General features: G+C 34.4%; 1 protein-coding gene across 6 annotated transcripts in view; it reads right to left on the bottom strand.

Annotated features, from left to right (window-relative positions):
* LOC111155042 (discs large MAGUK scaffold protein 1) overlaps positions 1–14,011 on the bottom strand; it is a 263,035-nt gene that overhangs the window by 65,322 nt on the left and 183,702 nt on the right. For all 6 annotated transcript variants that reach the window (XM_022515066.1, XM_022515065.1, XM_022515064.1 and 3 more), the window contains one exon: positions 9,769–9,925. In XM_022515066.1, the coding sequence (XP_022370774.1) occupies positions 9,769–9,925 (157 nt within the window). The remainder of the gene's footprint in view (positions 1–9,768; positions 9,926–14,011) is intronic.

Below are 14,011 nucleotides of genomic sequence, written 5' to 3' on the forward strand. Positions count from 1 at the left end.
TACCATTTTAACACTTTTGTTTATTATCTATATTTTCAGTTATTTATCTTAGTGGTTCCTCTGGATTATAATTAACACAAGTTCTACTTTCTTAATTTCATTGCTGTATAAAACTCTGCTCCTATGTAATTCTGTGCCCTCTACCCGCCTTGTGATACTATTGTCACATAAATTACATCTTTATAAAATGTGTGCCCATTAGCACACATTTAAATTATTGCTTTATTCAGTTGTCTTTTCAATCAGACAGGAAAAAAGGAGTCACAAACAAAAAAAATACTTATACTATATTACATTTATCAATGTAGTTACCTTTAACAACACTCTTTATTTCTTCATATGGACTTAAGTTACTGTTTACTATCCTTTTATTTTAGTCTGAAGGATTCCCTTTAGTATTTCTTGCAGGACAGATCTACTAGAGATGAACTTCCTCAGCTTCTGTTTACTTGGAAATGTCTTGATTTGTTGTTTCTGAAGGATAGTTTTGCTCCTGGATATAGAATCCTCAGAAAATAACTTCTTTTCTTCCAGAACTTTGAGTATGTCATCCTACTGTCTTCTGGCTTCCATGTATTTAGACAAGATATCAGCTGTTAATCTTATTGAAGATCTCCTGTATGTAATGAATCATTTCTCTCTACTATCAAGATTTAATATTTATCTTTTGACAGTCTGATTATGATATATGCATGGTGTGGATCTCAAGTTTATTCTACTTAGAGTTCATCACTAAGCTTCTCAGAAGTGTAGAATGATTTTCATCACATTTTGCAAGTTTTCAGTCATTATTTACTCAATCTTCCTAGCTCTCCTGTCATTCTGTGACTTCATTATGTATATATTATATACATTATGTATATGGTATACACTTGATGATATCCTACAAGTCTTTAAGGCTCTTAATTTTTCTTCATTCCTTTTTTCCCCCTGTTCTTCATCTAGATAATCTCAAGAGATGTATCTTCAAGTTTGTTGTTTTTTTTTTCTTTGGCTAGCTCACAGCTGTTGTTGAGTTTGTCTAGAGCACTTCTGCTTTTCAGTTACTGTATTTTTCAATTCCAGAATTTCTATTTTTTTTTTTTTTTATAATAGAAACCTCTTTATTGGTATTCTCTGCCTGCTGAGATAGTTTCTTTATTTTTCCTTTCATTTTTTAGTTCTTCGAACATATTTAAAATACCTGATTTAATGTCTTGGTTTACTAAATCCAATATTCTACTTCCTTAGGGACAGTTTCTATTGATTGTGTTCCCACTGCCTGTATATGGGCCTTATTTTCTTGTTTTTCTGCATGTCTCATGATTTTGTTGTGGAAAACTAGACACCTGAAATAATATAATGTAGCAACTCCAAAAATTAGGTATGTTCTCCTGCCCAGGGCTTGTTATTGTTGCTGCTAATGATAGTTGTTTTTGGTGACTTTCCTGGTTTTAGTAAAATTTCAATGAAATTTGTATTTTTTGATGTGTTTGCCAATGAAGTCACTGCCTGGTTAGCTTGGTGGTCAGTTAATGACTGGAAAGAGATTTTGTTTTAATGGCTGGACTCTTTGCTGAAGGGCTCTGTGTGCATGTTGGGTAATGCCTTCAAAACACAGCTAGGCAATTGATAACTCTGCCTTGATTGTCACTTCCTGTCCACACAGAGCCTCATGGTCAGTCAGAGGTGAGAGTTTAGGACCTTTTCAGATCTTTTCTGAGTATGTAGTATCCAGAACATACATGTGTCTCCCTAGATTCCAAGGAATATGTCAGAGTTTTTCAAAGCCCTTAATGGAGAGCTCATTCCCCAGTTTATCCTTTTGAGGTTTTGGTAATGTATTGTTTGCTTCAAGTATTATCCAATGTCTCAGGCAGCCATAATGTGCCTATAATTGTTTCAACAAGTACCCCAGGGAAAAAGGCTTTTGCATTGGTGGAGCTCTGATGCAGGTCAAAACAGAGAGCCTTGCAAATGGTTTTTTTTTTTTTTTTTAAAGATTTTTTTTTTTTATTTATTTGACAGACAGAGATCACAAGCAGGCAGAGAGACAGGCAGAGAGAGAGGAGGAAGCAGGCTCCCCGCCGAGCAGGGAGCCTGACGCGGGGCTCGATCCCAGGACCCTGGGACCACGACCCGAGCCGAAGGCAGAGGCTTTAACCCACTGAGCCACCCAGGTGCCCCTGCAAATGGGTTTTTAAAGAACGACCAGACAGGTCAAATTATGACACTTCTCTGGGAAAGAGGTTCTGAAAGTTCTACTCCCATCTTGCTCTCTAATGTCTGTGAGGTTACTGATTTCACTATAAATGTGGACTATTTCTCAAGGCTAATGTGATCATGGAGAGCAGAGGATGGAACTTAAGACATTAAGCCAGTTAAAACTCCAAAAGCTCACTCTCATGAAGATTTAGGGGTTTTTTTGTTTTTTTGAATAAACTTCCTGAATTGCTGAAAGCCTTTGGTTAAATTCTAGAGTTCTGAACAACTTCATCCTAACAATTCTGGCCACTTTTCTCACTTTCTTTACAGAGGAGAGAATTTTCATTGAAGTCTTTTGGGTCACTTTTGATTCTAAGAGTCTACGAGTCTAAATTTTCAGCAAATATAAATTGTATTCTATACCATACTTCTCATAACTAGAATACCGGGAATACTTAACTTATACCATACTGAAAACTACAGTGTTCTGTATATGTAATGAATCTTGATTTCAAAAGCTTCTTTCTTCAACAAAATTAAATGTATCAGAAAGAATATTTTACAAAACCTAGGATTTATTTCCATGCTTTCCCAAATAACTTATTCATACTTTTCTCAGTGATATGGGTTATCATTAAGAACATCAATAAGAGGGATGGTCTTTAGAATAGTAGTTCACAAAGTTTGGTCCCCAGAGCAGCAACATCAGTATCTCATGAAAACTTTTTAGAAATATAGAATTTTAGATCCTACCCAAGTCATACTGAAATTGAAATGAAAACTTCAGGGAAGAGGGTCTAAGAATCTGTTTTTTGTTTGTTCTTGTTTTAACAATTTTATTTATTTATTTGACAGAGAGAGAGATCACAAGTAGGCAGAGAGGTGGGAGGGGGGAGAAGCAGGCTCCCAGCTGAGCAGAGAGCCTGATGGGGGCCTTGATCCCAGGACCATGAGATCATGACCTGAGCTGAAGGCAGAAGCTTAACCCACTGAGCCACCTGGGTGCTCCAAGAATCTGTTTTTTAATAAGGCCTTCAAATGATCCCGATTCAAGATAAAGACTGAAGACAGCTAAATTTTGTTTAATGAGGTACTTAAATTATTTGTTCCTAACAGACTTTTATTTTAGTTTTGAATATCTTTTTTCATATTTTCCTCCTGGGGTTTTTCCTACTGCTCTTAGGCTACTTCCCTAAAGAAGCTTATTAGTAAGCATTAAAATTTTAAGGCTACTGATGCATATAGCCTAACGTAAGGCCATATGCAACTTACACTCACATTACAGTGAGCAAGTGGCCTGGAGTGTCTGTGAGTTTCAGTTTTAAAATCAAGACTAAAGGCATTTCCAGACATAGGGTTTTCAGTGCTGAAACTGGGAAATTTCTGCGTGAACGAGTTTGTGTTGGTCAGTCTAACATACTCTAACAGTATGTCAGTGACCCATATAAAGTTGTCCCACATGGACAATTAAAAAAAAAATCTATTTTTGCTTTGAATTTTTTGCACCTATCTCTAAGCCAACTGAAAATTTATTTTGACACAAAGTGTGAAGTGAGGCTCTAAGCTAATTTTATTCCTCTAAACAACTAGCTAATTTATCTAACATTTATTTTTAACAAATTCATTCCTTTTCACCAATTTGTCCTTAATATACTATAATTTATTTACAAAATTTAAATTACAGGATAAAATTACAAACAATGTAAAAATTTGAAGTTGAGTTGAAAGAATTTTCAACAACTGTATACACCCATGAAACCACAACTACTAACAAGATATATGCCTTTTCCATCATCCAACTCACTGTACCTCTTTTAATCAGTATGATTACCGACAACCACTCTGACTTCTCTTAATAGAAATTATTGTCTTCTACTTATGATTATCATGTAACTGGAATCTTACTGTATGTGTTTTTGTGGTTCTTTTACTCAAGGTGATGTTCTTTAGTGTTATCTATGTTGTGTTTCAGTAGTTTGTCACTTTTTACTAGTTAGTAGCGTTATATTATTTAAATGTACGCCAACTTATTGAGCTATTTTGCTATTGATGGACACTTGAGTCATTTCCAGATCTCAATTATTATTAATAAGGCTGTTATGAAATTTTCTGTTAACTCTTTCTGTAGACATGATTTCTTGGGTAAAGTCTGGGTGATAAGGTTAGTTGTATGTTTAATTTCTCAACAACTTCCCCCCAAATTCTTGTAGTGACTATACAATATGCCCAACAATAATGAATGAGAGCTACCAGTGTTCCACAGCCTCACCAATGTTTGTCATTTTTTTTTTTTAAGCCATTCACCTGGGTGGGATATGGAATATATGCTGGCCCTCCACAGTTAAAAATCCACATACAACTTTTGACTCTCCAAAATCTCAACTAATAATAGCCTACTGCTGACTAAAAGTCTTACCAATTGCATATTATATACCTTATTCTTACAATAGAGAAAATATTAAGAAAATCATGGAGGGGGGCACCTGGCTCAGTCGGTTAGGTGTCTGACTCTTGATTTCACCGCTGCATCACATCGGGGTCCCAGCTCAGTGGGAAGTCTCATTGTCTCCCTCTTCCTCTGCCCCTCGCCTCACTCATGCACTCTCTCTCTCAAATAATAAATAAATCTTAAAAGGAAAATACATTTAGCATACTAGACTGTATTTATAAAAAAATCTGCATATAAAAGTGAATGCATGCAGTTCAACCCCGTGTTGTTCAAAGATCACCTCTATTTCCTTTTATTTAGGCATAATTTACTTTCAATAAATTAATCTTTTTAGTTTACAGTTAAAGAGTTTTCACAACTGCACATGTTGTGTAGACACTGTCACAATCAAGATACAGAAAAGTTAAATCACTACTACCCAAATCTGACAAACCTCTTCATTCACTGTGGTTGTTTTTTTTTTTTTTTTGCAGTGCCCTGATGCCTCATGTTAAGTACCTTTTCATGTACTTATAAGCCATTCATATATCTTGTTTTGTGAATTATCTGTTTAATTCTTCTGCTCATTTAAAAAACTGCATTCCTCATCTTTTCATTAATTTGTGGGAGATGGTTATGTATTCTGGACACAAGTCTTTTGTCAGATATAGGCAGTAAGAATATTTTTTCCTACTCTGTTCCTTGCCAATTTGGTTTTTTAATGCACCCTTTTTATGGTTAGTATTTTATATATCTTGTCCAAGAGACTGTTTGTCTATTGCAGGGTTGCAATGATATCCTCCTACGTTTTCTTCTAGGAGGATTATGGTTTGGGCTTTACATTTAGATTTAAAATCCCTGTAGAATTAATTTTTACATCTGGACTAAGATGGGGTTGAAGTTATTTTCCTATATAGATATTTAGTCATTTCAGCATCATTTATGTAAAAAGATTTTCCTTTTGGGGCATTTGGATGGCTCAGTTAGGCATCCGACTCCTGATCTGGGCTCAGGTCATGATCTGGGGGTTGTGAGATTGAGCCCTGAGGCAGGCTCGGTGCTCAGCAGGGAGTCTGCTTGACAATCTGTTTTTTCCTCCCTACCCTCTCCTCCCTAACCTACCTAGGTTGCTCCTGCTTTCTTTCTCTAAAATAAATGTTAAAAAAAGACTTTCTTTTCACCACTGAACTGACTTAGCCCCGTAGTCCTATTTAAGAAATCTGAGTCTAATTCAAGTTCGCTAAGATTTTCTTGTATGTTTTCTCCTAGAAATTTAGTTCTATCATCCATTTCAAATTAATTTTTGTAGATAATGAGTGATAAGGACACAAATTTCTTTTTTCTTTTGCTACTTATTCCATTAATTATGGAACAAGGTGTTTAAATCCCCAACCTGATTGTACATTTTTTCCATTTCTTTCCTTAGTTCTGATAATTTTTGCTTCATGTATTTTGAAAGAATTATTAGGCACATGCAAACTGAACACTGTTATGTCTTCACAATGAAATAATGTTTTTTATCATTATAAAAAATCTATCAATAATAATATTTGTTGAAGTCTATTTTGCCTCAAAGGAGTATGTCACACCATCTTTCATGTGTTGTTCGTATAGTTTATACTTTCTTCTACTCTATTACTTAGAACATATGCGTCTATTTAAAGAGAATTTCTAGTGAAGAGTATATATTTGGGTCTTGGTTTTTTTTTTTTTTTTTTTAACCAAGCTGATAATTTCTGCATCTTAATTAAGAGTGTTAACTGCAATGTAGATTCCGACAGAGTTGGATTTCAATCTAACATCTTCATATTGCTTTTTACTTACCCTTTTTTCCCCTCCTTTTCTGCCTTTGTTTGTAAGAAGCATGGATTTTTTTTTTTTTTTTATATTTCACTTTATTTCCTGTATTGAATTTTGAAAACTATAGCTCTTGGGAGTATTTTTAGGGCTTCTTCCAGAAATAATGACATGTAAATATAAGATATGACAGTCCACTTTCAAATAAATTTTTATCATTTCATAAGCTGTAAGATACACTAGTATAATTCCATTTTTCCTGTCAATTTGTGCTCTAGTGCCTTGTATTTTACTTCTATATGTCATAACCCCTAGTATACATGCAATTATTTTTGTTTTAAATGGCTAATAGTCTTATAAAATAGGTACAATTATTTTTTTTTTAATTTCAAAACCTTTTATAACTATCCAGGTATACTTTCTGTTGTTCTTAATTTCCTTCTGCAGATCTAGGGTTTCATCTGGTATAATTTCTCCTTAATCAGAAGAATTTCTTCTAGTATTTCTTGCAGGTTTGCAAGGGACATATTCTCTAAGCTTCGTCCGTCTGAAAATGTCTTTATTTCAACTTCATTTCTCTTAAATAATTTCACTGGATATAGGATTCTAGATTTATAGTTTTTTCCTTCAGCACTTTAAAGATATCCCTCAGTTGGCTTTGCATTTTGATATTAATATTGAGAAGTCAGTTGTCATTTCTATTGTTCCTATGTAGATGTGTTGTTTCTAAGACTGATTTTAACGCATGCTCTTTAGTGTAGCTGTCTAATAATTTAATTCTGATATATCTAGGTCCTGTTTGCTGAGCTTCATAGACCTGTAGGTTGGTATTTTTCATCAGTTTTAGAAACCTGTCATTATATTTTCAGATTGTCTCTTCATCATTACTGATACTGTTTCATAGATCTTGGATGCTCTGGTCTGCTTTTTCTTCCCAAATTCCACACACTGCCCCTTACATTTCAGTTTGGAAACTTTGTCTGTCCTATGCTCAAGTTCATAGATTCTTTCCTTTGTTGAGTCCAGTGTGCTATTAAGTCTTTTAAATAAAATTTTCATTTATGACAGTTTTTAAAAAAAAAATTTCTAGCCATTCCGTGTGATCCTTTTTTTGTAGTATAGATATTGTTGTCTAAATTCTCCAATCTTTTCATCCGTATTTTCTACTTTTATCTCTATATTCTTTAGTATTTATCATTATCATCATCATCATGATTTTATCATACTTATTTTCAAGTCCCTGTTTGATAAATTCAACATTTGAGCCTTCTCTTGAGAGCATGATTAAGACCTTTTCCCCTGAGGGACGTAAGATGGGGTACTAGCTCTAGATCCTGGAGATTACCAGGATCACTTAGTGTTTTATAGAGGAATTTCTGGCTTTTAAAACTGCTTTATAAACCTGCTGCCAGCTTCTGAGTTGCTGGTAAGTTCTCTTTGTTCTCAAGATCTGGCCCAGGCTTGCTGTGTCTTTGGAGATATCATTCTGTCCACACAGTCTCAGAAGGCTTTTTCTGAACTCTCTTATCTGCCACCCCCACCCCCAACTCTTATGTCTTAACACCTCAAGTACAGAGTTCCTAGGGCTGGTTTTCACAGATCTTCTGCCCAAGGTCCCCTATATTTCTGAGCAGGTACCTTGTATGATTCAGGAATCATTTTTTCTCAATTCTCTTCTGTTGGTTCCCAACCTTTGGTTTATTGCATCTGAGCATTCAGTGAAGACCAACGAGAAAGAGCTGACAGGTATTAAGACTTGGTCTGTGGCTTCCTAGAATTTTTATTAGTTTTTCTAGTCTAGTGATGCCATTACATGTAAGGTATTTGGCTGGTTTCCCTCATCCCCATCTATTCTTTCTTTTTCTCCCATCACTCTACTGAGTACTAGTGAAAACAAACTCACAGTGCAAAATTTAGAATAAAACAATTTATCATAGGTCACATGTATTAGCTACCTGTAAGCTTCAAAAAACAGAACTATTATTTATAGCACTTAATATAAAATAGGTTTAAAAGAAAAATCTAAAAGAATATTAGGAACTGTAAATAACAAAGAATCCACAAAAACCACCAAGATAAACTGAAAAAAACAAACAAAAACAAACAAACAAAAAAACCCCCCCAAAACCCAAAAAAACAACAAACAAACAAACAAACAAAGACCAGAAAGAATTTCTAGAAAGCAAAGGGTATTCTGAAATTAAAAAAATTCGTTTTGGCTTAAAGAGCAGATGAAGAAAATTCATGAACTAGAAAACAGATGACTGAAGTTAAGTACAAGGAGAGAGAGTTGATAAATATGAAATGGGGGTTAAAAGATATGCAGAACAGAAAGATAATATCCTCTCATAGGAACTGAAGAAGGACAGAATCCACACAATGTGGGAAATGCAAAATTTGAAAAAATACTGGTTAAGATTCCAGGATTGATTAAGGACAGAACTCCTCTGATCTAGGAAGCACAATGAATCCCAAGCAGAATAAATAAAATGCTAGCCATAAACACATTTTAGTTAAATTGTATTACACCAAAGAGTAAGAGACTTTAAAAGTAGTCAGTTAAAAGTAGTCAGTGAAAAAAAAAGAAAACCAAACCAAATCACTTGCAAACAAGACAAAGTGCAGATCTTTTTTTGTAAATAGCAACAAAAGAACCCAGAGAGCATAAAACAGTATCTTCAAAGTACTGACAGACAATAGCTGTCAACCTAGCTCTTTAGACTAAATTATATTTACAAGTGAGGGTGAAATAAAGATAATTTGATGAGCAAATACCAAGGACAAAAGAGCCATATTAATATCAGGCAACAGAGCTTCTAGGGTAAAAACCATTATTATAAAGAGGATTATCACATAATGATAAAAAAATTCCTTCACCAGGAAGGAATAATGATTCTAAACTTAGATGCATCTAATAACATAGTTTCAAAGATATAAAAATGAAAAACTGCTGCAAAGACAAACTGCTAAATCCACCATCACTTCAGAAAGCCTAAAAAATCTTTTAATAATAGATCAAACAGACAACAAATTACCGTATAAAGAAGATCTGTACTACATAAATAACAAGGTTAGTAAACATACAGAAAACCTTGCAGTCAACAAATAGAGAATACTTAACTTTCTTCAAGCACATTTATAAAGAGTGACCGACCCCCTTATAGGTAAGTCAAATACCAGAAGAAAATCTATCCTGTATAATATGTTCTCAGACAACACTGCAATCCTACAATCAAGTTGCAAAACGGTAGGAAAATAACCAAAATATCTCCCACAACTTTAGGATGTAAAAAACAAAACTTCTAATAGTAGGTCATAGTTATAATAATAAAAATGTTATTTTGATTAACATATCCTACCGATATAATACGATCTCCTTTTCTGAGCTCTCCACTAAGATCAGCAGGTCCTCCAGCCAAAATAAAGGAAATAAATATTCCTTCTCCATCTTCACCTCCTACAATGTTGAAACCAAGGCCTGTTGAGCCACGATGAAGAACAACTTTTCTAGGTTCCCTAAAAAAATTAGAAAAATATTGAACACCTTAGAAATTTTATATAGAACTTCATATTTTATCAGTGAGAATTCTCTACTGATAACTCTTATATTATCAAATTATAAATAAAGCTAGATGAAAGTTAAGATTTTCAAGACAAGAGTAGAGATTCTAAGTCTACAAAGTAGGCTTAGAAATTAAAGGAAAAATTCTTATTTTAAATAAAAGCTAAAAACACATGTTAAAAAAATCAATGATTTTTGTTAAAAAACAAACATGAAACTAAAACAAAAAGGAGAAAGAAGTTGTAGTAATTAAAAAAAATAATGACATAAAGAACCTACTCAAGAAATACACACACTTAAGAAAAGCTGAGGTTGTACACATCTTATTACCTAGGAATCAGTCACTGCCCTTACTTCTTAGATATTGTAAAAGGCAGATAAACCTTTATCTTAGAAAAGGTCGGTAGGCCCTTTTTCTAGTCTCAAAAGGATGAATCATGACTAACCTAAGCCAGTCATAGCAATCTCATTCCTCTTTGTTAAGTTGAGGCTATGACCCTATTTTGACCTCTGAGAAATAAAGGTAAATTTTATTGCTATTTCCCAAAGAAAGATAGACCCTAATAAAAACAAAGCACATTCTGTTCCCTTCCCCACCCAAAATAACCCCCACACAAAAAATGAACAATAAAATCCCATTACTGATTTAAATATATATTATAACCATGAAGGTAAGACCAGAACAATCCCAGAGACACCATGGACCTAAGGGTTGCTACACAAATGCTGAATTGCACATCTCTAAACTTTTTGTATAAAATAATTAAATAGTTTTACTTCTTAAGTCATACCCTTCCAACTCTCTCTGCTGTTCATCCATTCTAAGATAAGACTTTTCCCCACCCCCTATTTAAAATCTCTGAAATCAGAATACATCTTACCACTACTAGTGTTTCATATTTGCTGCCAGTTATAAATGGTTGTGTGAATACCATGTATACCTCCAGTAAAACCAAGAAAATTCCAGCAGCAGATGAGATACAGAATATCATTGAAATTAGAATGTATCATATTTGGTAAATATTTTAAAATTTTAATTAGATTTTTCTAAAACATTTCAAAAAGCTATCGGTAACAAAAGGCTTAACAGAAGTAAATTTTATTTTTTTAAAGATTTTATTTAGTTGACCGAGAGAGAGCAAGAGAGCATGCGCAGAAGCAGGGCGAGTGGCAGGCAGAGGGAGAGGGAAAAGCGGACTTCCTGCTGAGCAGGGAGGCCAATGCATGGGCTCAGACCCAGGACCACTGGATCATGACCTGAGCTGAAGGCAGACACTTAACTGAATGAGCCATCCAGGAGCCGCCAGAGGTAAAAGATGAATTTTAGGGAACCTTCCTTATAATGTGGAATTAACTTAAAGCATTTGCTAAACACCTAAACTGGCATTTTCCAGTCATACATAGGTTTTCATCATTATTCAGCTTTGCCAGTTCACTTACAACGTAAACAAAATTATATTTTGTCAAAAACAGTAAAACCAAATAATAAATTGTTTAGAAAATATTAAACACATGCACATATAAAAGAAAAAAGGGAATAATAAATCCAAATTCAGGAAAACAGTTCACTTGATGAGGCAGTGTAGGATCAGGGGGACAAAAGAGATTTCACTATATCGATGTTTTATTTCACTGTTGGATGATGGACTTATAGTATAGGGTTTCTATTACTTTAGAACATATACGGAGGAAGTGGGAGGGGGGATGGATTAAATGGGTGGTGAGTATTAAGGACAGCACTGTGATGAGTACTGGGTGTTTTAAGTAAGTGCTGAATCACTAAATTCTACACCTGAAACTAGTATTATACTATATGTAAACTTAAAAAAGAATATATATATATATATGTATATACATATATATATATATATGAAGCAAAAAGCTACACATACATATTAGTTTTATATAAATGTAAATTTTATATAAATAATAATTTAAAATACCTTGCTAAAATCCAACAGTATTTCAGAGGAAAATAAATTCTGATTTTTCAAATAACACAGACACATGAAAAGATGTTCAACATCTTTAGTCTTTAGAGAAATGCATGAAAATCATGAGATATATTCCACCTACTACAATGGCTATGAAACAAAATAGAACAGAAAAAAAACAAGCATTGGTGAGGATGTGGAGAAACTGAACCCTCAAATATTGATGGTGGGAATGTAAAATGGTGTGGTTGCAATAGAAAACAAATGGTTCCTCATAAATGTAAACATACTATGTGACTCACTAATTCCATACTTTAGTATATATCCAAAGGAAGTGAAAACAAGGATGCAAGAAAGTGCAAGCCAACATTTATCAGGTCATTATTCTCAATACCCAAAAGGTAGAAACAACCCAAGCGTCCATCAACAGATGAATGGATAAATAAAATGTGGTTTATACATGTAATGGAATATTATTTAGCCATAAAGAATGAAGGTTTTAAAAAATATACATTTTATTTACTTATTTGACAGAGAGAGAGAGAGAGAGAGAGCACGAGAGCACACAAGCAGGGGGAGTGGCAGGCAGAGGGAAAGGGAGAAGCGGGCTCCCTGCTAAGCAGAGTGCCCGATGCGAGGCTCCATCCCAGGAAACTGGGATCACGACCTGTGCAAAAGGCAGACGCTTAACTGACTGAGCCACCCAGGCACCCCAGGAATGAAGTTTTGGTACATGCTACAACATGGATGAATCCTGAAAACATCATGCTAAATGAAAGAAGTCAGACACAAAAGAATTTTAAGATGATACTTATATGAACAATCCAGAATAAGCAAATGTATAGGACACAAAGTACATTAGACTAGAGGTTACCAGGGACTGGGAGGAGAGGAAATTTGGAATTACTACTTAATGGCTACAGTTTGTTTGAGGTGGCAAAAAGGTTCTGGAATAGATGGTGATGATTGCCTAACACTGTGAATGCAATTAATGCCCATGAATTGCACAATTAAAAAAACTAATAATGTGGGGGTACCGGGGTGGCTCAGGCAGTTAAGCATCTGGCTTTGGCTCAGGTCATGAGCCCGGGGTCCTGGGATCAAGCCCCGTCAGGCTCTCTGCTCAGTGGGAGTCTACTTCTCCCTCTCTCTGCTGCTCCCTCTGTTTGTACTCTGTCAAATAAATAAATAAATAATTTTTTAAAAAAGGAGTCCTTAAAAAATTAATAATGTAATATACCAAAAATCACTGGGTTTACATTTTAAATGGGATAAGTGTATGATATGTGGATGATCTCTCAATAAAGCTGTTAATAAAATGAACTTTAGAATCATCAATTTTCTGTATGTTGGGATTTCTTTTCCTTTTTAATAATTTGATATTATTTATTTTTTTAAAAGATTTTACTTATTTATTTGAGAAAGAGAGTGACTGAGAGAGTAAGTGCAGAGGGAGAGGGAGAAGCAGACTCCTCTGCTGAGCAGAGAGCCTGAAGCGGGGCTAGATCCTAGGACAACCCTGAGATCATGACCTGAGCTGGAGACAGACACTTAACCAACTAAGCTACCCAGGTGTCCTCTTTTCCTTTTTTAAAATTGGTAATGTGAGATAACCTCTGAAAGATTGCTTAGGTCAAATTGTGGAGAACTTCTAATGTGAGGGTAAAGATTTTTTGTACTTCATATCTGGACAAAGTTGTGTAATTATTAAAAGGGAGTGCTAAAACACATGTTTCAGGAAGGCATATGTAGTAATCAACCAACCGATTTTCACATAAAAGTAAACAAAACAGGCAGACTTGTGTAATACCAAAAAAGTCCAATAAAATGGACTTTTTTTAATAAAGAAGAGATATAGAATGAAAAAAGATGGGGAACAGCAATCAAGATACCAATATAACATATTTTTTAGTTTGAAAAATATGTAGAAATTAAAGACTGGATAAGCCATTAACTATTTTTCCTCTTTATTTCTATAATTGGCACTATTAGAAAACAACAAAGCCTTGCCAGATCAGCATAGGAGAACAGCCTAAAGACTTAACAGTCTTGGAAATTCATATCACAAAGAGATATCACAAAAACCGGTTTTTCTGCTAATTTTCA

This window comes from Enhydra lutris, unplaced genomic scaffold (genome assembly GCF_002288905.1).
Source record: "Enhydra lutris kenyoni isolate GAN:26980312 unplaced genomic scaffold, ASM228890v2 scaffoldscaffold39, whole genome shotgun sequence".
In the NCBI taxonomy this organism is placed as follows: domain Eukaryota; kingdom Metazoa; phylum Chordata; class Mammalia; order Carnivora; family Mustelidae; genus Enhydra; species Enhydra lutris.